Genomic DNA, 27,303 nt, shown 5'->3' with positions numbered 1-27,303 from the left:
AAAACTCTCACACATAAGACACACTTGAAGCCATCTTTAAAACAGTACCATAGGCAGATCTGATTTGGCAAGTAAGGCAGTTTGCTGAGGCTAGAGGAGCCTAGACCGGCCTTCTTTGGGGGTTAATACACAGCTGGCCATGGTCTTCTGGCAGTCCCCAGATGACTTAAGTCACTGTCAAAACACAAAGGGCATGACGCCAACAAACTTGACTTTACATGCGCAAACTCAGTTTCTGTTGCGGTCAACTGTTGAAGCAGAGGGTTCCTCTGAGTCAGCGTGATGACAGCCTGCCTGTCTGAAAGGAGAGACAGAAGGACGATGGGGATGGGGCAGAACCACCATCCAGGGCAGTCCCTCAGTCATAATGTGTTCTAAGTTTACTAGTGCCCAAGTCTTTAATGGAGAGGGTACCAGGATGGCTGCTGAGATCAACCCTGGCACTTCTTGAAGAGGTAAAGGCATTGCGAAGGGAGGTAAAACAGGTAAGTGATGAGCAGCAGGTGAGGCAGTACCCTAAGGCACAACCTCAAGACTACCAGCTGCGGTAATCCATGCCGTCCCTGATCATATCCACTCACAAACTCCAAGTTTTGTGCTATTTTTTTTCCTGTGTGACACTAGATACTTTGTATTTGGAATTTTAATGCAACACAGATGTCATTTTGCCCATAATATGGACCTTTCTATTATTGGCTATCCCATAGCACTGTGCACTTGGGATCCTGTAGCACAAGGTCTGTGGCAGGAAGGTTCAAGGCACAGAGAGGAAGTGGCTTCAAAGGGCCCTGCAGTAAATTAAACCCAACTCTGAGGAGGTTGTGGCTGCTCCTGTCCTGGCCTTGGGCCACCAGTGCATATATCTTTAAGTCTGGAGCTTGGGGTGGATAGTGTCCTGCAGGATGGTCATAAGGGTTACATGTTCCTCCGCCGATAGCATTAAACACTCAAATTCTTGTTCCTGGGCTGAAATTAGTCAGAATGTTTGAATTTGTCCAGCACTCCTGGGTCTCAGAGTCTAAGCTAATGAGGGTTCTTCCAACAAACTGCAGAGACCCTGGGCCAGAAGGGATATATAGCTCTCTCTTACTGGCCTGCCCACACTTCCAAACATGTAACAACAGTCTAGGAGAAAATTCACTGGTATCAGATGGGTAGAGACAGTCTCAGGCTGGCATCATGGAGAAAAGGCTAGGGGCTGCCAGAGCTGGAAAGCCAACACTCAAGACAATTCTCCTTAGTCATCAGCCAAGTCCTTAGGGCACCTGCAATGTGGGTTATACAGTCAATTAATTATCTCCCTCTACCTGGGTTCTAATGCATTTTCAATGGAAGCTGCCCTTTAAGTTTATTACAGACATCAGTCAAGTCAAAGTGAACCTCAATATCCAAATGCACGCCACATGTCTAAAGTGAGCTTGGACATTTAGATCGAAGTATGAATGTCTGCAATTCCCGGTCATCATCGCTCAAGCATCAAGTTGGTTGTACCTTTCTCATCAGTAAGTTTTGGGGACTATCACATGAAGACAACACTCCAAATATCAAGTATGACATCAGAGGAAACATCAGGAAAACATAAGACTCACCGAGGTCAGAGTTTTTGCTTTGCTTTTGAGGGCAAGGTCTCACGATGTAGCCCTGACTGGCTATGTAGCCCTCTCTAGTCTCAAACTCAGAGGTCTGCCTGCCTCTGCTTCCTCAATGTTGGGATTAATTATGCACAGCGCTGCACCTTCCTGGGGCCAGAATTTTTGTTCATTCTGTCCGCTAACATACATTAAAGCACCTAGAACATGTTAAAGGCTCAACACTAAGTTGACTCTAGAAACTGCTCTTGCCAGGAAGTATTTGTGACAATTGAGCTTACAACAGCCAGCACTGGATCCACCGCTGGAAATGACGTGAGTTGCCTCCAAACAGGCAAAGGGACAGACGGTTCTAGGCATCTAGCTTTTGAATATTTAAACAATATTTCAGTCCGCATAAAGGTTAGGAAGAAATGGAATGGAGCATCTCCTGCTTTGCCAGATGGGCATGGATGGCATGGCTTCTGGGAACTCTTCCATTTGGCAAATGTGCCTGAGGTTCCAGCACCTCTCTCAGAGCCGGGGACACCATGCAGAATGGGGAGAAACACACCCTGTTCTTTACCTGTGTAGATGGAACAGCATGCAGGGCCGGTCAGTCTACTCCTTGCTTTCTGCACACTGGAAACTAAGATCCAGAAAATGGCACTCGCCCAAGGCCAACCCACCAAACACTAGGAAAGGACAAGGGTCTGATGAATGAATGCTAAGCGGGCAGGGTGGGAAGAATGCTGCTTCTCTTTTTCAGAGCACCTCCAAGATTTGACTTCCTGGCAGGACACTGTACATCTGCATGTACTTGTGTACAGCATTTACAAGAGCAACTACTGAAGGTACTTCCAACTTCCATTACCCTCCCTCCCCTCCTCTCACTGGGCTGCTTAGAACCTGGCAGGTAGACTTGTGAATACCTGGACAAGCTGTTGGGCCTGCGGTCCCCTATCTAGAGGAAGGTCAGATAGTGGGCTCCAGGATGCAAAGTGGTAGTGTCCAACTACAGGAAATGCCTCCTATACACAGGTTAAAGGCCCTGGAGCAAACGTAATACAAGCTTCTTTGAGTCATTGCCTGGGAGAATGATAAAGTCAATCTGCAAACTAGACTCTAGGCAGCACAGATGGAGTTGAGATTTCAGGTAACAACGCCCTCAGTCTTTTGCACTGTTCTCAAAACCCACAAGGCAATTCTTGACCCAGCTAAGTGTCTACTCTCTCAAGAGGAATCAACTGCAAATAGCAGACACAGGTGGAAAGAGGTTCCAGGACTACACACCAAACAAGGTCCAAGTAGCCTGCTCCCCATTATGGACAAAATACAGTCCTTTCACAACTGTTTACAAAGTGTTTATTGGTTACAATGATATAGAATGTATCATCCAATTCTCCCCTGGTTATCAGGTGTTTTAAATAACATGAAAAAAATCTTTCTTAGCCATATAACAAGCAGAGGATGTATCCATTCTAAGAGCGCAAAATACCAAACATCACTCTTTTATGCCTGAAATAAACTGTCAGGGCTACATTGGTTATAAAAAAAAAAAAATCAACGGAACAATCCCTTTTGTATGTCAAATTGCAAATTTTAATGTTTTCATTAGAAGTCTTTAAAGCACTCTGCAACAAGAAGCAACAACTAACAGCAAACCAGTACAGCAGACACTGTCCAGATTAACAATGCAAACAAAAATGCAAGATGTAAATCACACAGTACAATTGAAGCACCCAAAACAATTTAAATAATTTTAAATATTTTATTTTTAAACTGCAACAAATGCTTTATACAGTATTTCAACATAAAGTCTCCTTAACAGAAATGTAACACAATGGGAATGATAGTGAAAGGGTAAAGTGGCACAAATTCATCAAACAAGTTTTGAACTACAAATTTTAAGAGGTAGATTACTTTTAAGGTTGAGTACAAAACACAGTATGAGTAAAATGCAGCCATTTTCCACCAACTCAGTCATTAATGTGGGGGAAGCATCAGGACTCATGGAGAAGTGGGAGTGACGCACTTCCGAAGGAGGAGCCCAGTCTGTTGCTTTCAATCTACTGAGAGTGACGTGTAAGCTGGTGTGCTGATACAGACAGCTATACAGGCCTGGATGCTTCCCGTTCTCTGATACACTGCTACACAGCATCTCATAATATAACAGCTATAAATTAGTGCCAGGCAGTAAGAGGCTAACACCCATTTGGATAGATAAACATGACTAATAGAGGCATAAAAAGGAGTCCATATCCAATCTGGTTTCCTCTGCATTATGCTGACAATCTGCTTGTGATTTTTAAGAGGCAAGGGGTAGCGATCAGCTAAATGCCTCTCTATGTAATAGACATGTAAGAAAGGCATCAAGGGCTGGTGTGTAAGCGAGCATTTTGAGGAGAGTGCACCGATCTGTCACCCCTGAAATTGAGGACCACTGATAAACAAGAGCTTGCTTTGCAAGGTTCATGTCAATCGCTCCCTTATCTGCTCTCTGCCACTCAAGGGCCGGCCGCACTCAGAGCTGAGTTGCCAGTCCGGTGATGAGGAAGGAGTCAGTCCATCTAGGTCGTCTTATGGCACCCTCCTCTTTGGACCTCAATCCCCTGAGAGCCCAGCACACATGTGAGCACACCAAAGAGACAGATGCCTTACTCTAACCAGAGCAAGAAGCCTGTTGGCAAGCAGCTGTACGGTACAGCTTTTGAGTCAGCTTCGACTGGTCTTGCAAGCGGGGTAAGTTCGTATCCTGTGACGTAGTGCTTATCTTAAGTTGAGCATGCAATGTCTTTTAGTCAGTTAAGATTTGTATTGTGGGGGTGGGGGAAAGGGCTTTTCTACAGGAAGTTCCTAGAAAATAAGAAAACTGAAGATAAATGACAACATAACACAACCTTGCATGAACTGACCATGTTAAAGAAAAGGGTGAAGAGACTATAAGACAAATGTCACCAAGACAGAAACACATAAATGACTCCAGTTTAAGAAACTCCATTCCTGCTCCAAAGACACAGAGCTGTTTCCCACCCATGTGTGTGTGTGTGGGGGGGGAGCTGTTAGGGGAGAGGGATACTTTGTTAATTCAGCACTTGGCAGGGATTATGGAGATCCTGTCTGGAGTTACTTCTTTCCTACTTTTCTAACTTCTGGACAAGGGGGTGGGGGTGAGGGTGTCATGGAAAATAAAAACATTGCTTGGATAGAGCAGTCCTTTGGATTGCAAGGAGGAACATGTAAGAGTCTGATTTCCTCTCTGGAAAAAAGTTCTCAGCAACATATCCAAAGGCAGCAGCAAGAAGGCTCAAGCTGGCTGTGCTACAAACTAAAGGCAAGACTCACCTGCTTTGTGAGTGAGTGTGTGTAAGTGAGATTCTTGAGAAGGGGGAGAGGGAGAGAGGGAGAGCGTGTGTGTTTATGAGAAAAGCATTTGGAACACATGCTTTTTTTTTTTTTTTTTTTTACCCCCAGAACAACATACCAGCTGGTGCTCCAGGAAGTGGCCAACTGATAATCTGTGGAGTTCTGGGCTCAACGCTGTGTTCTGGTTACACGCATGTGGCTAGTGGCAGCCGTGTCCTTGAAAAACTGCAGAACCCTACACTGGCTTTCAAATAATCATGGTTTGCTGCAATCAACAAGCAGGAAGGAATGAGTTGCAAGTTCTGCAGTGCAGAGAACAGCAAATCCCTACACATGGGAGCTCTGTGAACAGCTGCTTGCATCATGGAGTCTCCTCTAAGCCAACTGAGAGAAACACTGGAGCAGAGGACCACTGTCAGTAAACATTCCTCCCTTGTCACCATACAACATCCAAGCAGGAGAATGAGCTCAGTCTAGGCTGTATCAGTCCTGAGTTAGAGGACACCTGGGGTACATATGCCAGCAGCCAAGAATCCTACCACTGCCTACATTTGCTATGGGAGTAGTACTAACTAAAACACACTCTGCAGAAATGCCCAGTCATGTGTTTAGACAGTCAAACATCATGACCCATTGGACATGGGTTGCAGCCCCACTGTAAGTGGCTTGGATAAAGCCCCTTACCCTGCAGATCTGTCTGCAACACTGGGGCAGAGGCTCACAAAGGAAAAGCATTAGCCACCAGGGAGGGACACCTACCGCATAGTCTATTATTGAGTGCACTACTCATGCTTTTGTTATCTGTTGCATTAAGTGATTCATTTTAGGCCAACTTTAACTCCAGCAATGTAATTCTGTTAACAGTTTAAAGTTACTGGAGCAAAGAAGAGAGATGTATCTCGGGGCATTTTAGGCTTAGGGAGACTTTAAAAATACCATCTAAGAGTGAAGCAGCGAGTGAACTTTATACATACACTCTCAGCTCTTACATTTTCATACATTCACCCTTGAAAAGTCTGAGCAGGATCCAGTATGAAAGAGGAAATTCTTTTAGAAAATACTAGAACAGAGTACATTATAAAACATCAACCACTGTTCTACATGATAACCCACAAAAATGATGGTTCACCAATGTTCCGTTGGTGCAGAATTCTCTAGAACAGTGGCCAGTACCAAGCAGGGAACGCTGACAACTGAAAACAGTGCTTTCTATCACCACAGCCAACTCCACGATGCCTCCCTCCTATGCACCAGCGTGGCCAAAGATGACCAGATCTACAGCAACTTCAACAACCAAGCACGTTTTGAATTCCTTTTAAATCCTTGAAATCAACCTTTGTTGGTGCCCACTGTCTAGAGCTGCTTTCTTCTGCTATGCTTTAAGGCACACTTAGCACCAAGAACTATACCTGACCGGTCATACAGTGACAATGGAACCTTTATATGCCTAGGTCTTCTCTAAAACAAGTCACTCCACAGCTGTTCCTAACTCTTTTTGCTTCCAACACCCAGAATTATAGCTGTGACAACCCAGAATCAAGGCAGGCTGCATACAAGATGTCCAAGTATTTGCAGTGATGCCTTCTGATGGCCACTGACTGGGGACATGGGCACATTATTTGGGAATTCCAAGTGTCAATGTTAGCAGCCTGAACTATGGCCACATCATCCTGTCTGTCCCTGAGAACCGTTTGTAATATGGGGAGAACATGGAATAAGGCAGCAAGGTCAGCTCAGATGCAATGAAACTTAATGTTACCGGGAAAGCACTGAGCCTGAGGACCGCAGGCCCTGCGCCCTGTAATCTCAGTGCCTATTCCACTCTCCTTGTCCATCAGAACCTTGACTGCTGATCACACTATTAATGCAAGCAGAGGGCTGGAGGGGGAATATAAGGCATTTTTAAGATATATGGTATTTTATTTTGAGCAATGTGGCAAATTTTTAAAATTCAAACACTAGCAAATGGAAGCATTAATAATAAACACAGTCTTAGACATTAGGAACTATGTTTAAGTCACAAACTATTATAAAAGAGTGCACTGTAGTTGCTAATGGACTTGTGACCCACTTCACCCTAAGGAATGTAGGACCAGGAACCAACATGAGTGGCACTGAAACATTGCCCAAAATGTGAATCTTTTCACACGGGGAGATGGGTTCAAGTTCCATCTGGAAATTAAAGAAATGGTACCACTTTGTGAGTACTAAGTCTGAAAAACAAAGTATTTATTCATCTGTACAACAGCCAAAGCAGCAAGGGTATATATGCTACAAATTATGCAACTGCCACTTTGCTAAAATGCTTGTGTCAACATTTTACAGGAGGGGAAACAAAAACATCCTCCAAGCCGGCCACAGCTCTCCTGGCAGTCTCACCTCCCCGAGCTCTGGGCTTACCTCAAGTCCTTCAGCTCGTGCCTGGCACTGCTGTCTTCTCTCCTGCTTTCACTCAGGTCCGCAGCAGCTGCCAGCTGAAGGCTTCTGGTAATTGGGCCCCCACTCCGCTCTCTAGATTTTACCATGAAGCGGTCTGTTCTTTTCTTACTGGCCAGAGCAGTCTTGCTTTGTAGAACAGCCTTGCTCTTCTGCACTCTCGCGTGCAGGTTTCGGGATGATTTGCTTGAGAGCTGAGCAGAATGACTCTTGGCAACAGCTTTGGATTTCTTACCCTCAACATGAGTTATTTTGGCCATTCTTACAGGACTGGAGTTCCTCAAAGACGAAGAGCTTGCCTTTTTGGATTTTACTGAAGCTGCAAACTTGACATTCTGTCTGGATCTGAAGGATGAGGAGGGCAGTGAGGCTTGGGCAGGGCCTGAGCTCCGAGCTCTGGTCTTGCCCAAGGGCGCCTGCGTGCTCTGCATCTTAATCTCTGTGTCTGCTGTCCGTCTCCGGGGATTACTGCTATTGTTTCTGTCACTGCTGGCAGGTGACGTGTGGCTACCTTTCTTAGATGAATGGGAAACTTTTCTTTTGGAAGGAGATAGGGGCTTTTTAGGGCAGCTGAAGGCGGCGTGCTTGTTGAGGCTGCCGATGTATGTGAACTCCCTGTCACAGTAAGGGCAAATGTGTGAGGATACCTCGGAAGTGTCCTTCAGGTCTGTCCTCTGCTTGGCAGACCTGTTCTTTTGCAGGATCGCCTTCTGCACCAGCTGGTTCTTTTTCTTCAGCGCACTGAGCTTGAGCTTATTTGGAGACATTTTGCTGAGTTCCACATTGAAGCTCAGTCTCTTGGGCTGCCCCATCCGTCTGAAGGCATTTTTCCCAGAGCTGTCTAAAACCACCACTCCGTTTTTGGGCTGTACAGTTTGTTTCAGGGGCACTGGGTTTTTCTTAGGGGTGTACCTCTTCTTGTCACTTGCAGAGGCACAGGCCAAGATATGTTTATGCAGCTCAGGCATGTTATCAACACCCTTTCCACACTTTGTGCAGCGAATGGCAGTAGTGAAAGTCTGTGGAATATTGTGGGTAGTGAAGTTTGTGGCCGTTACGCCAATCCCCATGGGGTTTCGATGGTGATACTGAAACGGAGGTGGTTTAAAACTTGGGTAGTGCTGATTGAGACCAAGTCGAACATCTGGATCTTTTGTCTTTATTCCAGAAGCCATTATTTTGATGGTTGTGTAAAGCTCTTCAGAGGAATCATTTAACTCCTCCTCTCTAGAAGTTTCCAAAGGCTCTTCTGGCAAACTCTGTATGTGCTCCACATGGGCCTTACTGGGGTCTGTGAAGTTCTGGGGCCTCAGAGTCCCACTTTCAAACTCATGATGTGTGCACACCTCATCTGGGTGGAGATCTCGCTGGTGCTGTTGTAAATTGCACAAGAAGGCAAATTCTTTCTTACATACGGAACACACAAAGATGTTCCCGACTCCATGAAGCATAAACCGATGCTCTGACAGGTCAGTCTTCCCTTTAAAAAGCTGCACACAAAACTCACATTTGAAGGGCCATTCTTCAGCATGAACAGATAGATGTTTGGTTAGGTCTTTAATGGAAAGGAAAGGTGACTCACAGACATTGCAAACAAAGTTCCTGCTGAATGTCTCTTGGACGACACTCTGCCCACCTGCAGGCGGGGCCTCTTCCTTGGGTTTCAGACCTTCACTCTCTGACTCCTCCTGCTTGAAAGTTATTGCAGGGAGAGGTACTTCCAGGTTGTCCCCAGAGGAAACCACGGATGACACTACTGAGAGAGGGGGTGGTGAGGGGGATGTGGAGGAGCACGAAGAGGAAGAGAAAGAAGAGGAAGAGGAGGAAGAGGAAGAAAGTGTTGGAGGACCAGGGGAAGCAGCAGACACGAGTGGCTCCATGGGAGGAATGGGAGAGGGTGAAGGGGACACTGTTGGGGAGAGAATGGGAAGCGGAGACTGAGCAGTGGCATTTGAGAATGGAGAGGGGCAGTGCTGAGGAGATGCATCAGAAGAGGGATTGGGGAGAGGGACAGTTGGAAGGAGGGGAGGCGGTGGAGTGGCAACAGTTAACACAGGAGGGCAGGGGGGAGGGGAAGAAGGCTCTGTGGGGATCAAGAGAGGAGGTAGCTGAACCGAAGACGGCTGTAGAGAGGGTGATGATGGGCCAACTTCAAGTGGGGACTCAACAGTGGGGGCTGAGCAACTCGAGTCAGGACCAAGTTCAAGATCTGGCTGTGTATCTGGGGATTTACAAGGACTTGGGCTCCTGGTCACCTCGGGTGTGGTTTCCGTAGGTAAGCTAACACCGTTATACTCATTGAGAAGAACCTTTTGTAGCATGCAGGTGGTTGGTTTCTTCTTCTTTGCAGCACCACAGGCTGGCTGTGCCGAATGGTTCTCTTTGAATTCCTTGCCTTCAGTATCACAAGGCTTTTTATGCACACTGAGATCCAATACGGATTCCCACGGGACCGGAGTCTTGCCCGTGCCCTCTGACTTCTGTTTGACCCCGCTGGATAAATCCAATGGCTGTTGGTTGCACACGCTGCTGAAAGTAGAACTGGCCACCCATTCTTTTATTTTGTATTCGTCAAAGCAAGGAGGGCTTCCAGTCTCTCTCTCATCTCTGCCAGACAGACTCCACGCTGGTGAGTCACTCCGGCTTTCTAATTTGGGTTTCTTGGAAGTCAGGACTGTGTCTGTCCACGCTGCTTTCCCATCACTTGGTTTCCCAAAGTCTCGAAGGGCAGGGCTGTGCTGTGGGGAACTGGGCGGAGAGCTGGTGCGCCTCTTAAACCTACTGGAGGTCACAGGTAACATGGATGCAGGGGAAGACACACACACGGGACCTAACTTAGGGATCTCAGCTGCTGACATCCCTGCAGGAGGAGTCAGTTTGTCCTGGGTCTGAAGAAGCTGCTTGAGCTTTGAAGACAAATAGACACCCTTCTCTTTATGGAATGACACCACCTCTGTTGTTGAGATGCTCAGAGGCAAACTTAAGGAACACGAGGGTGCTGTGGAGTCAGAATCTGTCTCAGCTTTAATTTTGGGGAGCACAGGTGGACTGGCAGTTCTTCGTTTCTTGGACTCACAATTTGTGCTACTGGGTGACTCTTTAGGAAGATCATCTGTTACAGAGACCTGGGTGCTCTTTATATTTTGAGTAATTTCCACAGTTACTGGGGTGAGCAGACAATCTATGCCATACAAGTGTGCAGAATTAGACTCCATCTCAATCACATCACAATTACTAGTGCTGTTGTTGGTCTGAATCTTACCATCAATATAGTAATTTAGATTTTCAGAGATGTTGCTTGAAATGTCCATGATGTAAACATCATCAGCTTCCCCTTCCTCCTCTGGCTCTGTGCTTGGTACATAGACATTCTGGGAGGGTGCAGCCTGCTCTGCTGGTGGCTGTGGCTCTTCCAGGAATCCTCCTTTTCGACGGACGCCTTTGGGAATCAGGTGGCGTTCATGAACTCTCCGCTGATGTCGTCTCATATTGGTGTGAGTTCCAAACACCTTTTTGCAGTATTTGCAGGGATGGAGTTCTTTAACTTCACTATTCTCCTCCACAAAAGATGAATTTATAATTTCTTGGGAGGCTTTCTCTGAGTTCAGTATCAGACAGTCTTGCCCAAGTTGAGGCGGACTTGACTCATCTTTAGAAGTGACATTTTCCGCCTTGCCATCATCTGGGTCTTCTGAGGGCTGTGGTGTCACACTGGGTCTTCTCTTTAGCCCTGCTTCGTGGCGGCGTTCATGCCGCCTCCTGTTAATCTGTGTGCCAAACGCTTTGCCACAGTACTTGCACTTGAAAGCATGGTTGATTGTAGACATGTGGATATGCATGTGACGTTCAAGCCCCTGCTTGGTTGCAAATTTTCTTTCACAATGCTGACACGGAAACATGAATGCTTCAAACACATCCCCGTTGGCCTCCTCTCTAGTTCTGGAGATGTGGAGAAGAGGGGCCATGTCTGGAGAGTCTTCACAAGTTTCATTTGAAGTGCTCTGTGGCTCTTCCAGTAAATCCTCTGGCTTCTCTTCACACCGTATCTCTGGCTCTTTCACAGGGCTTTCATTAGCTGTGTCAGCCTCTTCCTCCCCATCTTCCAGCTCCTCCTCCTCTTCCTCTTCTTCCAACTCCTCCTCCTCCTCCTCTTCTCCCTCCTCCTCCTCCTCTACCTCTTCCTCTAAATCATTGACCTCACAGTCTGCGACTTCTTGCTTCCCATCTGGCTCTGGTTGTGGCTCACAGGCGGGGAGAGGGATGGCCACCTGTGGAACTGCATCCTGGCTAATCACCTCAGGGAGAAGGGATGGTTGCTCAGGTGCAGAAGCCAAAGGCCTCTCATCTTCTTCCTTAGGACCTAGGGAGCACAGAGGAGCAGAAGCACACAAATAAGGATAAACTGGCTGCTGTGTGATCAACTCCTATGAATTTTGCTGAAAGACACCCCATTTATTTAGAGCAGAGCTGAGTACAAATTCCTTCCATTGACTTAACTTAGGACTGGGGAATACTCTGGATACTTCAAGACAAGCATGCCCACAGGGTATGGAGCATTTTGTATTTACAATAGTGTCTACAACAGTGTTGTAACAGTTGGTATTAACTCTAAGGACACTAGTTACAAACTTCAGTTTCTCATGACTCAAAGAACTTGGTAACCCTATCAGATTAGATTCTTGACAGTATACCTAAAGGACAGAACTAGAATTCATTCTAGAATATCATCAGTTCTTCAAGTCAAAGACACTTTCTATCTCTTAGATGCCTAATCCAATTGTCATAAACCAGGAGCTCTTCACTGAAGAAAACAGCAATGTCCAATGACTTGTGAGTCTATATGCTCATCTCCACCTGAAGTAGACAGTCCAAGATGAGGGCTTGCTAATGTGGCCACAGTTGAGCAGAGACAAAGAAAATAAGCCATGCCATCCTCTGGTGGACAGAATGAATTATTGGGCAGAGGAAGCAGCAAATACATGAGCTCTAAGTCAAGATGGCACTAAGCAGGTTCAAGGTCAGGAAGGCTGTAGAAGACGGCTGGGAAAAGGCCAAGAGATGAGTCTAGAGATATCGTGAGAAGCTGGCCATTACCCCGAGTCAACAAAGAGGTGGTTCTAACAGAGTCATGCTGCTCACTGGAAGGAAAACAGAAACACTAGGTGGGTAAGGGAGGGAGGTGGGCAAGAAGTGCTCACTGCTCTAGGAGAGGAGCAGGATGGTGACCTGCAGGTAGGATGGGGAAGGTGGTGAAGTAACCAGACCCTGGTACGTGTGTTTTAGAAATGAACCTGACAAAATGTGCTTATTGACTGGCTGTGGGGAGAAACCAGAAGACTGAAGGAAGCTGCAATAATCCTACTTACGAAACCACAGTGAGTACAGGAAGAGCAGGGCATCTATGTATGTACATGTGTGGCAGACAGAAATCATGAGTTTCCTTAGGATGCACTAAAGTTTGTGATATGGTAATATAGTTGTCCCAGTAAAGAAATTAAGTAGAATTTCATAAAAATCTTGAGGTCAACACAGAGATTTGGGGCACCTGCCTATACCCAAGTCCTCAGGGGAGAGAAGTTAATGAGCAATGAACTTCACATTACTTAGAAAGAGAACAGACAGGGAAGGACTATTATCCCAGACACTGAGAGGGTGTGATGGCTAATAATGTCTTTGTCAGCTTGATCCACCTAGGAAGAAGAAACATCAACTAGGAAGTGCCTTCATTACATAAGCCTTTTGGCATGTCTATGGGACATTTTCTTGATTGATGGTTGATGCTGGAGGGTCCAGCCCAACGAGGGCAGTGAAACCCCTGGGCATGTGGTCCCATGCTAAATTAAAAATTGTAGCTGACTTTGAGCCTTGAAAGCAGTTCAATAAGCAGAGTTACTCCATGGTCTCTGCTTCAGTTCCTGCCTCGGCTTCCCGCACTGATGGGCCATAACCCATAAGCCAAATAAACTGCTTCTTCCCAAGTTGCTTTTGGCCATTGCTTCATCACAGCCACAGAACACAAACTAGAACTGAGAGTGAGGAATGGCCTTTAGGCCAAGAAGCAAGTCACAAGGAAGGAATGGTCTTGCTCAGTCCAGAGCTGCAGGATGCTGGGCAAATAAAGGAATAAAACTGGGGTATGCGCCATTTGCCAACAGCCACAGTAGAACAGTGAGGACAAACTTTCAAAGGGAAGGAAGGAAGTGGAAGGAATATTAGGAGCTCTTTCAAGGTTTTCCCTAAAGAGAATGGGCTTGTGGGTGGAAGAGAACAGAAGATGTCCAGATCAGGGCTGTAGGAGGGAGGAGATGCGGGGTGAATGCTGGTAGGATGGTACATAATGTCACCTGCCCGATAAAAAGGGCCAACCTCTATGACATGGAACTCAGTCCCTTCCCCGATAGTCAGCCTCAGAATTCAGAAAACTCTGCAAAAGAGGCAGAGCTACAATTTCTCTACACTGAGGAAACTGGCCAACTCTTCAAGTTTCCTGACAATTCCCTCTGAAGCATACACAGAAGACAGCATGGGTAACACCAGCCTGTTAGAACCCTTAGCCCTACCTCCCACACACATCCACGTTTACAGCAGGGTAAAATTATTACCAACACAAGTTTTACTCTGGCAGAAGCTACACACAGCAAGCAAGAAATTATCCTTTAATAAACTAAAGGCCATATGTGGTATGAAGTGGGCTATGCAGGCTAAACCCAAAGTTCATAAGCATCAAGGGTGTAAAGGGAAAAACAACGGGGGACAATCAGAATGAGAGACAAAAAGCAACCAGTACAGTATCTGAATGCAGAAAGCGTCATTTGGGAAACTGAATTATGGGATGGATAAAGAGATCATCAAGAAAAAGGCATTCCTGAATGCTGAGACCAAGGTGGACACAGTGCTTTTGGAGAATACGATATGAGACAGAGACAGAAACTGTCCAACTGTCAGGATACAACAGACTGTTCACAGACTGGGACCACTGGAGAGAGGAAAGGCTAAAGAGTGGCCTAATGCTACAAGCTCTGCAAATACAAAGGTAAGAACAAAAGTTCACTTAACCACCTGGGCCTCAGCCCTCTCGCTATTTCCTGGAAATGGGGGTCTTGCTTCTACCATCTGCTGCTACCTCATTAGCAATAGGTTCCTGCTTCTAAATAGATAGTCTTCTCTTCCTTAGACACATTCCAGCAAACCCAGAGGGACACCAATAACGGTAACAACACATTTCAAATGAGCTCTTGGACAGACTTTTAACAAGCGGCCAGAACACTGGACAAGTCAACATGGGACAACAGGAATATATTTAGTTGGCTTTCTAGAGTGTGTTTTCAGTGATAATCTGTGGTTTGACAAAGTCTAGAGCAGTGGCTCTCAACCTTCCTAATGCTGATTCTTAACACAGTTCCTCGTGTTGTGGGGACCCCTAAGTATAAGTCATTTCTTTACTACTACTAACTGTAATTTTACTTCTGCTATGAATAGTAATGTAAATATCTAGTATGCAGAACATGTGACCTGATATGTGACCCTCAATGGGGTCCTACAGGTTGAAAACCACTGGCCTAAATTACAAGTGCTTAGTGTACACACTCTTACTAACAAGGCAAGTCCACAAAGCAGTACCTGTCTTCTGGGCTTTCAGGCACAAGTGGGGAGAGCGTGGGTCAGCAGCTACACTAGGCAGCGTGACCCTCACACTGACTAGCAGTGCCACATACTGGGCCTGAGCAGCAAGTGTCTTTTTCATGGTTAAATGGTACAGCAGGAAATAGTAACTCATGAGTTATTAAAGGAACCACTTACTTTTTCAAACTCGACTTTTAAATAAAAATTATTTAGCACTTTTTCTATTGTTCAAACAAATGTCTTAGTAAGTGTTGCTCTCAGTAGGCAAAAGTTAGACTTAAGACTGGCAATGAACTCCTTTCACTGTCACTTCCCCCACTGTGGAAAGCACAAAGGGGGCTTGGGGATGGAGTGGCTCCCCTCCTTCTAGTTAATTCCTTCTGTTTAAAATCACACTGACCTTCTATCTTACTCCCATAGCTACCCTGAAGGCCATGTACACAGTGAACCCATCCATTTCTGAGTCACAAAAGGGAACAAAAATTGTGATTCTTTTGAGTGCCATCATCACTAACAGGACAAACTAAGTGGCCATAAAAGGTATTCAAAATATTGATCCCCCCACTCTCTCCCTCACACAAATGTTTCTTATAAGAGTCACAAATCTGTATTCCAAAACCTGTCTGTGTCATGACAATGCTTGGGCAGTTCCTGTCTCTATGTGAATTTGCCTGTAACAAGAGTTCCAAATATGGAAGCTCAATTGCACCGAGCAGGGAACATTGACTGATGATTAACTTTCAAATTGCCTCTTTGTAAACTCTTACATCATGAAAGACCTAGAATACCAATGCTCAGAGGCATTATCAAGGGGGAAAATAGATCTTTAAATTCTGACCCAGACTAGAAACACTTCTCACTCTGCTACACAAAATCAAAGGTGTCTGATATTTGTAAGTAAATGTTTAATAAAAGTGCAAGACACACACTAACGTAGATAAGGTGTATCATGAAGACAAAATTTTTTCCTAAGTAAACAACGTCTGTGTAACCATTGCTAGTGATAACCTAGAGCATCTTCATGGCTTTCCAGTCTAGCTTCTGTTCGCGCACACACACACACCTCCCTCTCCCTCCCTCCCTCCCTCCCTCCCTCCCTCCCTCCCTCCCTCCCTCCCTCCCTCCCTCCCTCCCTCCCTCCCTCCCTCCCTCCCTCTTTCTCTCTCTCCGCCTGCTGCCTCTGCCTCTCTAGTGCTGGGATTAAAGTCTTGAGCTACTATGCTCATCTTTCTTTATGAATGCAACCATGTAGCATGCTTCATTTTAAGGGGAAAATAATTTTATTTTGAAGAGGTGGGGTATGGGAAGTCAGCTTACATTAAACTCAGGTAGCTTTTTTGCTACTTGGGCCCTCTGTAATTCTTGGCTACTTCCCATGTGGGCTAGGCAGGATACAAAAAGTTAGACGAAGAAATAACACCTAGCTAGATCACTTACCTTCTGCAGAGCCTCTCATGTTTGCAAAGGTAGAGTCTGACTCACTTGACTTCAGCTGTGTGGCCTGGGTTCTGATGCCTTTATTTTTATTCTCTTGGGATTTCTTCTTCCCTGAAACACAGCATATATTTATTTACTCATTCATTCATGATCACTCTGACCCTTGACACAATTATTAACTGAAGCAAAGTAAACTGTATTTGTAAGCATTTATTTTGGATTTCCAAAAAGGAATAGTTGATTGACTATAAATACCATCAAATCTGTCAGAGACAAAAGAAATTCATTAAGTCCTAGATTTTTAGATGCTTAGTTCTTAGTTTCATAGCTGTAATAGCTATCAAGTTAATGAACAATGTGCTTACAAAAAGTTAATAGGGAGTGTGCGTAGCAACCCACCGCCTTTAATCCCAGCACTTGGGAAGCAAAGGCAGGCAGATCTCTGATTTCAAGGCCAGCCTGGTCTACAGAGCTAGTTCCAGAACAGCCAGGGCTACACAGAGAAACCCAGTCTCAAAAAAACAAAACAAAATAAAATTAATAATGATATAAAAGAAACTTTAGCATCAACGAAGTTTGAAATTATATAAATAATATAGACAAAGTCATATTAGAGAGAAGCCAATGAGGTATAACTTAGAACCTTTTATTGGTTAAGATAGGATAACCCATACCTGCAGCGTCTACTTTAGAAGTAGACATTACACTGCATTATAAAGGATAAATATGGCTCCAACATCAAATGCAGAGGGACCACTAATAATTCCATCAGCCAGCATAGCCCTTATTTCATTAATAACATGGCGAGAAGCACACAAAATTCAGGAACTACTGTGTTCCAAATGATCCTAAATCACAGGTTAGATAAAAACACTTTGACATCTCCTGGGAAGCACCAGCGATCTGAATCCCCAAAGGCACACAGGTCCATCCTAAAGGACTGACCCCAACCTGGCAATGAGACCCAGGCGAGTCTCTAGCCCCCCCAAACACTCCCTTGTCTTTCTTCAGCACTGCTCTCCTCACCACACCACACCACTCCCCCAAACCCACGTTTCCCTGCTTTTCCTGAACAAGCCTTTACCACCTTCATATCCACCTCAGCTAAAGACAAACAAGAAACCACTCATCACTCCGGAACATGGAGAGGTCACATTCTCACTAGTCTCAATAACAGATGATAATGAGAGGAATGACTGGTCAAAATGAAGACAACCAATGAAAACTAATGTCAGAAACACAAAATGGTATAACCAAAAAGATCATTAGATTAAAAGTACAGAAATCAACTATAATACAAAGTACTAACCAAAGAGATTGGTAATTTAACAGATACAACAAGAAAGCAAACTACACAAAACAAGCCATTTAGTTTGCTAGTTTCTAAAAGGAAAATCCTAAAACATTTTAAGTGCCTAAATCTTTAGCCAGTAGGAAAATAGGCTTGGATTTTTTTTTTTAATTTATTGTACTGGGTTAGAAGTTCCTGACAGTACGCCCACATGTTCTTTTCCCCATGCAGCTAAAGTAGAACACATGCACACACATGGCCAGAAGCACCTCTGCTCTGGTATGAACAGAAGTCAAAGGGCAGAGGATCACAGCAATGGTTGATCCCATCTCCAGGTGAAGAATCAGATTAACTGGCACCACATGAGGCAGACACACAGGCACCTCCCACTGGGGGAGGCTCTTCAAGACCCCCTTCTCAATCTTACAGAGCTAACCCAGCAGACACACAGGACCTTCTACAGAAGAGGGCAGTTCTCCAGACTCACGTGTATTGGCCTTACACTGATTAATCTAAAACTGTCAACTGCTGACAAAGGCTCTTGAAGGTTCTATGTTGAATCTGGATTCTCTTCCCCTTTCAACATTTCCTTATCCTCAATGTCTATGTCCTTCCTGTGTGATGTTCAGTCTGAATGAGATTAGTTACTCCAAACAAAATGCATGCCATATACACACACACACACACACACACACACACACACACACACACACACACACACACACACACACACACACGTAACCTGAAAAAAATAAATGACCCAGAGACTGATATTGATGTTCAACCTGCAGATCAGGGAAGCAAAGCAGCCAGCCACTCGCTCTCGACTCAAGCTCAGGCTTAAAGGGCTGACCCATGCATAAGCTCTTCACCACGTCTCAAACTGCTATCTCTCCTCAGCGTGGCTGGAGAATCCTGAGACTGAATGTCTTCCTATCCTCCTTGATAGTGAGCCTTCCTATCTTCAGTATGGCTGGAGAATGAATTCCTTCTACTGAATACTGAAGACCCTGCGTCCATCTTTTATAACCCTCTCTACTGCTGGGATTAAAGGCATGTGATCTGTTACCCTTTTAGACTGATTCAATCTCTTGTATCCCTGGGTGGTCTTGGGCTCACAGAGATCCATCTACCTCTTAATCCCAGTCCTAGGATTAAAGGTGTGTACCACCACCTCCTAGCTTCTGGTTGCTGGGATTAAAGGTGCGCCTGGCTTCTATGGCTTGTGGCTGACTTTACTTTCTGAATCTTCAGGCAAGCTTTAATAAATCATAAATAATATATCACCACACAAACACACATGACAATCTGCCAATAAGTGCAGTTGAACTGCTCCGGTATTCCAAGGCCAGCAGCAGAACCTTCAGACATTGCACTCAAAAGTTACATACAGAGATGTTTTTCCTAAATGAAAACCACATCTTTTTATTTATGAGTACTACCAGTACTCATTATAGTCAGTACTACCTCATGTCCTCAAGCAGGCTAAGAAATAGGACCCTTTTCTATCACTGTCTACATGTTTTTAAATGGATAATTGTAATATAAACATGGCCTTTGCAATAAGCTTCATATACATTAGAAATAAAAGCATACTGTGAAATTTACTAGAAAAACAGGTGTCAGTCTGTTGACCACAATACCTTGCCACGGCAATTAAAAAATTTTCTACAAGCCAAGTGATGTACCATGCCCAAGTAGCACCAGTTGAAACATGAAGCATATCAGGCATATGGACACAAAATATTAAATATATTTCTATTATAATAAAACATGCAAAGTGATAAACTCAAAATGTAGCTGTTTAAGTATGTGAAAGACAAATGCTATTTACACTGTATCCCCCACCTTCAAAAACAAAACAAAAGGCCACTAGAACAGAGAGCTCATACCACATGTCCACTAGAACAGAGAGTTCATACCACATGTCCCTTTCTGTTAGTTTGTTTTCTAGTCCCCAAGTAGTTACTGTAAAGCCACAGTCATGGAAATGCAATCCATTGTGAGGACAGACACCATGAGGGTGAGCACCTCCTGTACCTTCTTCAGAGGACAGAGGAGGGACAGGAGCACACCACAGTCACAAACAGAGCAGCTATCACAGCGACACTCTCAGTCACACAATTCTCTGCTATGAGGAACGTTGCCTCACCAGAGTATTTTCATAGCATCTTGCAGAGGAGCAGGGGTGCTCTACCAGCAAGGTCCAGCAATAATGCCCCTCTTCCAGTGTGGCAACGTAAACTCAGAACACAGCAACATCTCCCCTGTTCTCTCTGTGGGGAGATCTCTCAAATGTCAGGGCACTGGATTAAACCAATGTACTGACTCTGAACTCACAACTGACACATGGTCTATTATATAATTACAGTAAGTCTTAAATAGCACTAATATAACAATTCTATAGATGAAGAAATGAGACCACCAAGGTAACTTAGAGAACAACAACGGATTGTGTGGCAACAAGTCTAGTAAGACTATCACTTGTTCACGGAGCTAAGCCTGACATCTGCATTTTCTCAATTAGAGCTATTTATCAAGATAACTTCTCCTGAGGCCCTCTGACTAGAGATGAAGGGGCTACCAAAAAAAAAAAAAAACAAAAAAAACAAAAAAAAACCACATGACTGTCTCATTAGAGTGCTATTTTGTGAGACACTGAAGGCTCGGATCCCAGAAGAAAAAAACACATCTATGACAGAAAACAAGTTAAACTCTGCTCCCACGTATGTGTGAGTACCTGTAATCACAACAGCAGTACTGTTAGACAGATGAGGACCTGCCATATTTCCTTAATCAGAAATGTTCCTTCCAGGTCCCTGGTTTCTGTCTGCTACACTATAAAGGAGATCATGAGATGAAACAAAGCAGCCTATCAGAGCTTCCCTGAAGGGGACAGTGGCTTGTAGGTGCCGCTGGGTGGCTGGCAAGTACACGAGCGCACTTACCAGGGCTCCTGCAGGGTCCTACAGGGCGCTACTGCCAGCTGGCTGCTCCACTTGGTCTAGACAAGAAAGATACAGGAACGAAACATGAGGAAAGGGAAATGGGAATGAATGGCCACAAGGAACAGCATGAGGAACAACACCTGATGTGTTAGGGGAAAGAATGTGCCCATAAAAATGAAGAAAAAGAAAGCAAGGAGCAATTATCAACTACTTCAAGTCCCCATATACAAAAGAAAAAAAGCCACTCCTATGTCCTTAAGTTGATGACATTAAGATCACTGTCAGGCCTGTGCCAAGCCTATGTTATATGACACAACGACCACACTATCTATGGGCCATTCTCAAAGTACCAACCCATGCCTCTAATTCATAGACACCCACAGATCAGAGATGGGAAATCTTTCAACTGTAACTCAGGAGCCAGAATTAGTGAAGACAATACCACTCAAAGTGTTCTTTCTCTTGCTGCCATCCTTAAGCTCAGTGATGGCTCAGTCCACACGCCCCATTCTTGGCATCATTACTAGCCTGATAAATGAAACCCTTCCACTCAGGCTGGAAGGAAGCACTCTTCCATTTTCATTTTACCTTACCTCAAATAGTAGCAGTCAATCCCACAGAACCCTGCTCTGAACAAACACACGCCAAGGAAACAGGTTTCTAGTCAAACAGCTGCCATATAAAGACACTCAGCAGTTGTAATGGCTGCTTTCTTAGATAATGGACAGCCTCATACTGCTGGTACCCAGGGCAGGAATTACAAAATCAGAATTGCTTAAAGCAGCCCATGAATAACTTAATCCAGATATGGATGAACTATGTTCTACTATTCGAATAAACTAGACAAACACCAGGAAACTCTACAGAATGTTTCATTTAAAAATGTTCAGGCAGCAAAGAAAATTACAGGTCTCCTCAAGCAACACTAAAAATTCAGCACAACAGTGACGATCGTGCATAATAGTGATTTACATGAACTAAATTTAGAACCACATGGAACTCTCCCTGCGTGCTGTCTTTTCTCTGGGGAGACAGCCATCTCTTCAATATCAACAGAATTAAGACAGCACAGAAGCCAGGCCCGTGGATCTTTCATACCATCCACAGATACATACACAGTGACTCTACTTTAGACAGTTACTCAGGACTGCCTGTGAGACTCTACACTTTGCCATGAAAGGTCACTGCAGGTCTGAGCAGCTCTGAAGAGAAAGAATCAACAGAAGCCATCAGTCTGGGCTGCCTGCTGCCTCTAGTTCTCACCATTCGGCCAGCCCCTATCACCACCACTTCAATAAAATCCATTTCCCATGCTGATCATGGACATCACACTTTCAAGTTCAGTGTTTTTCAGTTTCATTTGTCTTGTGTTCTCCTTCTGAAGACGGGGGTAATGGATCTTCCATCCTTAGAATTCCCCTTCTCAGTCTTGTAGCACTAGCATCCAGGATGACCCCCCTCCACCCCGCCTTCTCTCCCTCAGGAAATATGGAGACTGGAACTATGTTTTCATAGCAGACTGCAGAAAAAAAAATCCAACAAACACTAGGATGAGGAGCACAGAGGCTCAGTGAACACACCATGGGAGATGGGTGTGGGAGAAGCTGAGTTGCTTGTAGTAAAAGGTGAGACCTACCACACACATGGAGCAGGAGAACTCTCAAGACTACCCAGCTTCCCTAACCTCAAATACAGCTCTAAATTTCATATTATTGTCTCAATCCACAACACATCAAGTCAGGACCCAATCTGAAACTTCAATTCCCACCCAATTCTCCTCTTCATCCTTTGTGTTGGGGGGGGGGCTATTATTAATGACATTTTCCAGGTCCTAATTCCACTCTTGAAAATGAAACACGACAACCCCTTCTATGTCTCAGGCAAAGTGTGAGCAATTCATTAAAGCACTTAAGTTCATTTTACATCTTCCCCCACATTTCTGTAAAGAAAAGCCCACTGGGGTCTGCTGAGCACTCAGGACATGGCTAAGATACAAGCTTAGGTTCCAAAAACCAGATAAAAAGTTTAACTGGGAGAAAGCACATAGTACATGCTCCAGTAAGGTTTTTAAAAGATAAACCCTCCTTCTGATTGTGATAACAAGGTAGAAGAAAGAGTGGCAATGGCAATGGTGACACCTCAAATAGCCAGTAATATGAGACAGTGGTGGGCAGGTGGTGACAAAGTCTCTACCCTGTCTTTCACTGGAAGTGGTTTAATGGTCCACAGTGGGTATGGAAACAAGAGAAACATTGAGAACACATAAAACTAAGTTCTCTACAAAGAATCTCTGCACAATGCAGCATCTGTGTACCTGTAGGCCACCAAAAGCTACTCAAGGGAGAATCAGGAAATTGGAATGTCAGGACTGATGGGACCAGCCAGTATCTGTGATACTGTGCCCACAGGGCTTCTGTAAAGGTCACCAAGTATCATACTCTGGCCCTGCTAACAAGGTTAAAAGTGGCCATGACAAGTAGTCACCAGGGAAGAGGTCCTGTCAGTCTGCCTATCAGTTTGACAGTGGTTAAGAGGCTGGGCCTCTTTTATTTCATATGAAAGTAACATGCTACACATTTTCCAGGTTTTTCCTTAATATAACTTCAAATTTTACCTGAGTAAAACATTGCTAAGTTCCTTTGGCATAATCACACCTTTTCTACAGCTAAGTTCACTAAGAGCTGTTTGTAAACACTGAAGCAATAAGAAAAATAAAGCCTCCATGATTTTAAGTTGCCCTGTGTATTAACAGAACAAGGGGCAGGAACTCTCCAGCAGCCTCAGTTTTGTTGTGTAAATTTTGATATGCCAGCTCCCACCAGGGGCTGCTGCAGAGCCTGTGTGGGACTTCAGGCTCCCCACTTCCACAAGAGGCTGATGGACACAGCAACAATCTTATTTTTGCTTTTTAATTTTTCTAAAAACAAAGAAATAAAAAACTTGCATAGTGTGGCTTTGAATTCCAGATTTGAGAAAGAGCTCCCCAAACAAAGCAGCCAATTTAAGTTAAGAAAACATCAAGTTTCCTCTCCTTTTTGGAATCTTCAAAGTCCTCTGGTTTAAGAAATATTTTAGAGGCTAATTAAAACATCTCTGAAACCTAAGCTGAGCATCTAGCCTATTCTACCTTATAATTTAATAACACATTTCTTCTCATGGTTTTCCAAAAAGCCTTTATGAGGGAAAATGGATGTCCAATCTAAAAACACTTGGAAAGCAAAGGGTCAATTAAAAATGAAGGCTGGAGAGATGGTTCAGGAGTTAAGGGCATGGGCTGTTCTTCCAGAGGACCAGGGTTCAATTCCCAGCACCCACAAGGTGGCTCACAACCATTTGTACTTACAGTTCCAGGGCAAAGCATAGTCCAGGTCTGTCCCCACTGCAGACAACACAGAGAGCTCTATAGTGGTGGAGTATGCCAGGTGCCTGAAGACCCCAAACCACCAGGGAAGGCTGTATCCTCCATAACTGGTAAAGGCCTCTTAAAGCTCAGCATAAATTTTACAATACTATATATTTTTTTAATTTTTGTTTTTCATTTTGTTTTGTTTTTTGTGATAGGGTTGAGACAGGGTTTCTCTGTGTAGCTTTGGAGCCTGTGGAACTTTACATACACCACTATTGCCCAGTTACAATACTATATTTTGATGAATTAACTACAAATATACTTTAAAATAGTTTAGAAATAAGTTTAGACACAAATGAGACAAAATACAACACTTAAAATTCATTCTTGGCATTTGTTACAGAAATAGAATAGGTTCAGACCTTATGACAAGCGAGTCTATAGTAATCACAAGTGTAAATGCTAAGTGACTTCAGGATACACGTGTTAAGACCTAGTGATGTAGTTGTAAAGAAAGACCAACATAATTATGCAAAAAACTCACAAATGGATGACTTTCAAAAATGAAATGAACACAAAAGCAAAATTAATAGGATAAAATTAACATTTCTGTGGGTAAGATTAACTTACACATTTTTCACCCTTTGGCAAAAGTCTCTACTTTCCATTGTGAATAAATTATCTGTTTTCTCCCTCCTACTTGTATACCCAACAAAACTGTTAGAATAAAAACTGCTAACCTCAGAAATATCAAGTTCACAAGACACAGTTACAGAGATTTAAATGGAACTAAAAATAAGTAGCATTAAACAGCCAGAATTGCTTAAGCCTTCAAATCACCTCAAAGGTCTTCAGGTGTGAAACCTGTAGCTTCCTGATATAACAGAACTTCAAACAATGTTTCCTCCTTTCAAACAGACACACACTATATTCTTTGCTCTGTTATACTGCTCTTTAGTTATTATACCTATCATTATTTAAATAAAATATCCACCTTAAAACGATCATGTTGAGTGTCTATTGATACTAAAGAGGGCCCTGGCCTTGGCAGTCAGCTATGATGAGAGTCATGTTAACTAGCTTTTTTATTTGCATTTTCTAAAATTCCCCAAGTAGACAAGAGGGCTACAGACACAGGATACAGGATCCCTTACAGGAACACAAAACTACTTCATCTCACCGCCCTTGTAGCCCAGAGACAGATATTGGGGTTCAAATTTCAAACTGAAGACCAGAAAAGCAAAGCAGCCAGCCACAAGCTCTCACCTCTATCTCAGGCTGAAAGGGCTGGTCCTGTCTCCACGAACTCTTACCAAGCCTCAGACTATAACCCCTCCTCAGCTTGACTGGAAATTGAATGCCTCTACTGTGACCTTGTGTCTGTCTAATATACTTCCCTAATGGTGGGATTAAAGGTGTGAGCTATAATTCTCTTTTAGACTGATTCTCTCTTGTGTAGATAGATCTGGGTGGCCTTGAACTCACAGAGATCTGTCTACCTCTTAATCCTGAGTCCTAGGATTAAAGGTGTGTACCACCACCTCCATAGTTTTTGGCTGCTGGGATTAAAGGTGTGTGCTACCACTGCCTGACCTCTGTTAGCTTGTTGCTCACTTTGCTTTCCGAATCCTCAGGCAAGCTTTATTAAACCATAAATAATATAGCACTACACCCTAATGTGGAGTAAGGTATTTTGTTCTAGTCCAACTGCAATAATAAAACACTATTATTGCTCATCAAGACATCCTCATACCTACATGGTACCCTATCACAACTAAAGCACATCATTTCTTCAAGAGGAAATCTTGGTCATGCTCACCTCAGCACTGCTATGCAGTCCTTCAGTCTCAGCAAGACAAAACTGGGACACATTCTCTTCACAACTGTTTTTACAGTATAGGATACATTGAAATTCAGTTCCAAACTTTTCCTGCAGGTCTTCACCTAAAATCAGAGTTCTTCTGATTCATTTAATAACACATCTATTCTCAGATGTGCCTGGAAATCAGTGCAAGCTTATCTTTGTAAGTATAAAAGACCTTTTCTCTGCCTTTTCTTCACTTCATAAAGGTTTTAATGCAATGGTAGAGACAATTTTGATGATTTTCTTGGGTTCTCTTAACTACAGGACACTATTAGAAGCTGCAAAAAAAAAAAAGAGAGAGAGAGAGACAGAGACAGAGACAGAGATATTACTACTGAGAGATTTTCCATGAAGAAAGTTGGAGGCCTCCACAAAAAGCCAAATGTGTAGAAAGGTTGCTCCAGATAATTTGTACTTCACTGACAAGGAAAAGCAAAGTGCTGGCTGGAGCAAGGAAGACAAACACAGGAGGCAAGGGATGGGAAGGGGTAGGGGCGGATGAAAGAGCCAGGTAAGGCAAGTCACGTAGCTTCACAAGTTACAGCAACAGTACCTACCTGCTACCCACCCCAGCAGACTCCAGATTCCCAGCAGGCAGGCTCCAGAACTGAGAAAACACTACACTGTAACTCAACATTGGTCTTCAGGAGTTATCCCACACAGATGCTTCTTATTCTGCCAATTCAGGGGGGTAAAACAATGCTGCTTCCAAGAATGGGAAGACTAAGATGAAGGCTTGCCAGAACCAGGTTTAGAGAACAGGGCCTCCAAGGTCAGTGCTCATTGCTGAGGAAAAGGGTCTCTAATTCTCCACCCAGTCCCTCGTTTCACCTGTTCCCAGGAGATCTGCCCTGTGCAAGGTCATACATCCCTTCTTCAAAGAACTGACCCAAATCAAAGGAGCACACTAAATTAAATAGGTCTTCAGCAGGAGAAACCCCAAACCTACATGAAAGTGCTGCACCACAGCCCTTGAGCCATGATCTGAGAAAGAAGAAATAACCCTGTTGCAAGCAAATGGGAACCACCTGGGTACATGCTGGTGGTCTAACAAGCTGACACTGACAGGGAGGGGCAAGAAAGATCAATCACACACAGAGGAAGCCTCTCAGCATGCCTGGCAGACCTGTGAACAGAATCATCTGTAAGGGGTGGGGTACCCACAGCACATTCCACTCAGCAAAACATGTAATTCCCCACACTTGGGAGTCTAAGCTGCCAGCCTATGTTCCTTCTTAGGCCTCCTCTAGCAACTTTCTCCATCAGCCGTTTGTTTTGTTCATTAGTTTTGCACTGAACAGGAACCCAACCTGATATAATTATGGCATGTACAAGTCTAAGGCAGCAGGAGAGAAAAAAGAATCCCATTACTCATAAATGCTCCATCAACACATGCCAATGCTTTACTAGTGTAAGACACAAGT

General features: G+C 44.1%; 1 protein-coding gene across 9 annotated transcripts in view; it reads right to left on the bottom strand.

Moving 5' to 3' along the window:
• Positions 1-27,303, bottom strand: part of Prdm2 (PR/SET domain 2) — a 107,787-nt gene that overhangs the window by 18,378 nt on the left and 62,106 nt on the right. For 4 of the 9 annotated variants that reach the window (XM_013121242.3, XM_021233550.2, XM_005081097.4 and 1 more), the window contains 2 exons: positions 16,431-16,541; positions 7,335-11,730 (listed from right to left, as the gene is read on the bottom strand). In XM_013121242.3, the coding sequence (XP_012976696.1) occupies positions 7,335-11,730; positions 16,431-16,541 (4,507 nt within the window). Of the gene's footprint in view, positions 1-2,916; positions 11,731-16,430; positions 16,542-20,669; positions 20,702-27,303 lie in introns of those variants that run through there. The other 5 variants (XR_002385124.2, XM_040757473.1, XM_021233549.2 and 2 more) reach the window with 5 other exon arrangements.

This window comes from Mesocricetus auratus, unplaced genomic scaffold, assembly GCF_017639785.1.
Source record: "Mesocricetus auratus isolate SY011 unplaced genomic scaffold, BCM_Maur_2.0 Super-Scaffold_100014, whole genome shotgun sequence".
NCBI classification, from domain to species: Eukaryota; Metazoa; Chordata; class Mammalia; order Rodentia; family Cricetidae; genus Mesocricetus; species Mesocricetus auratus.
This window is presented reverse-complemented; position numbering and strand designations above follow the sequence as displayed.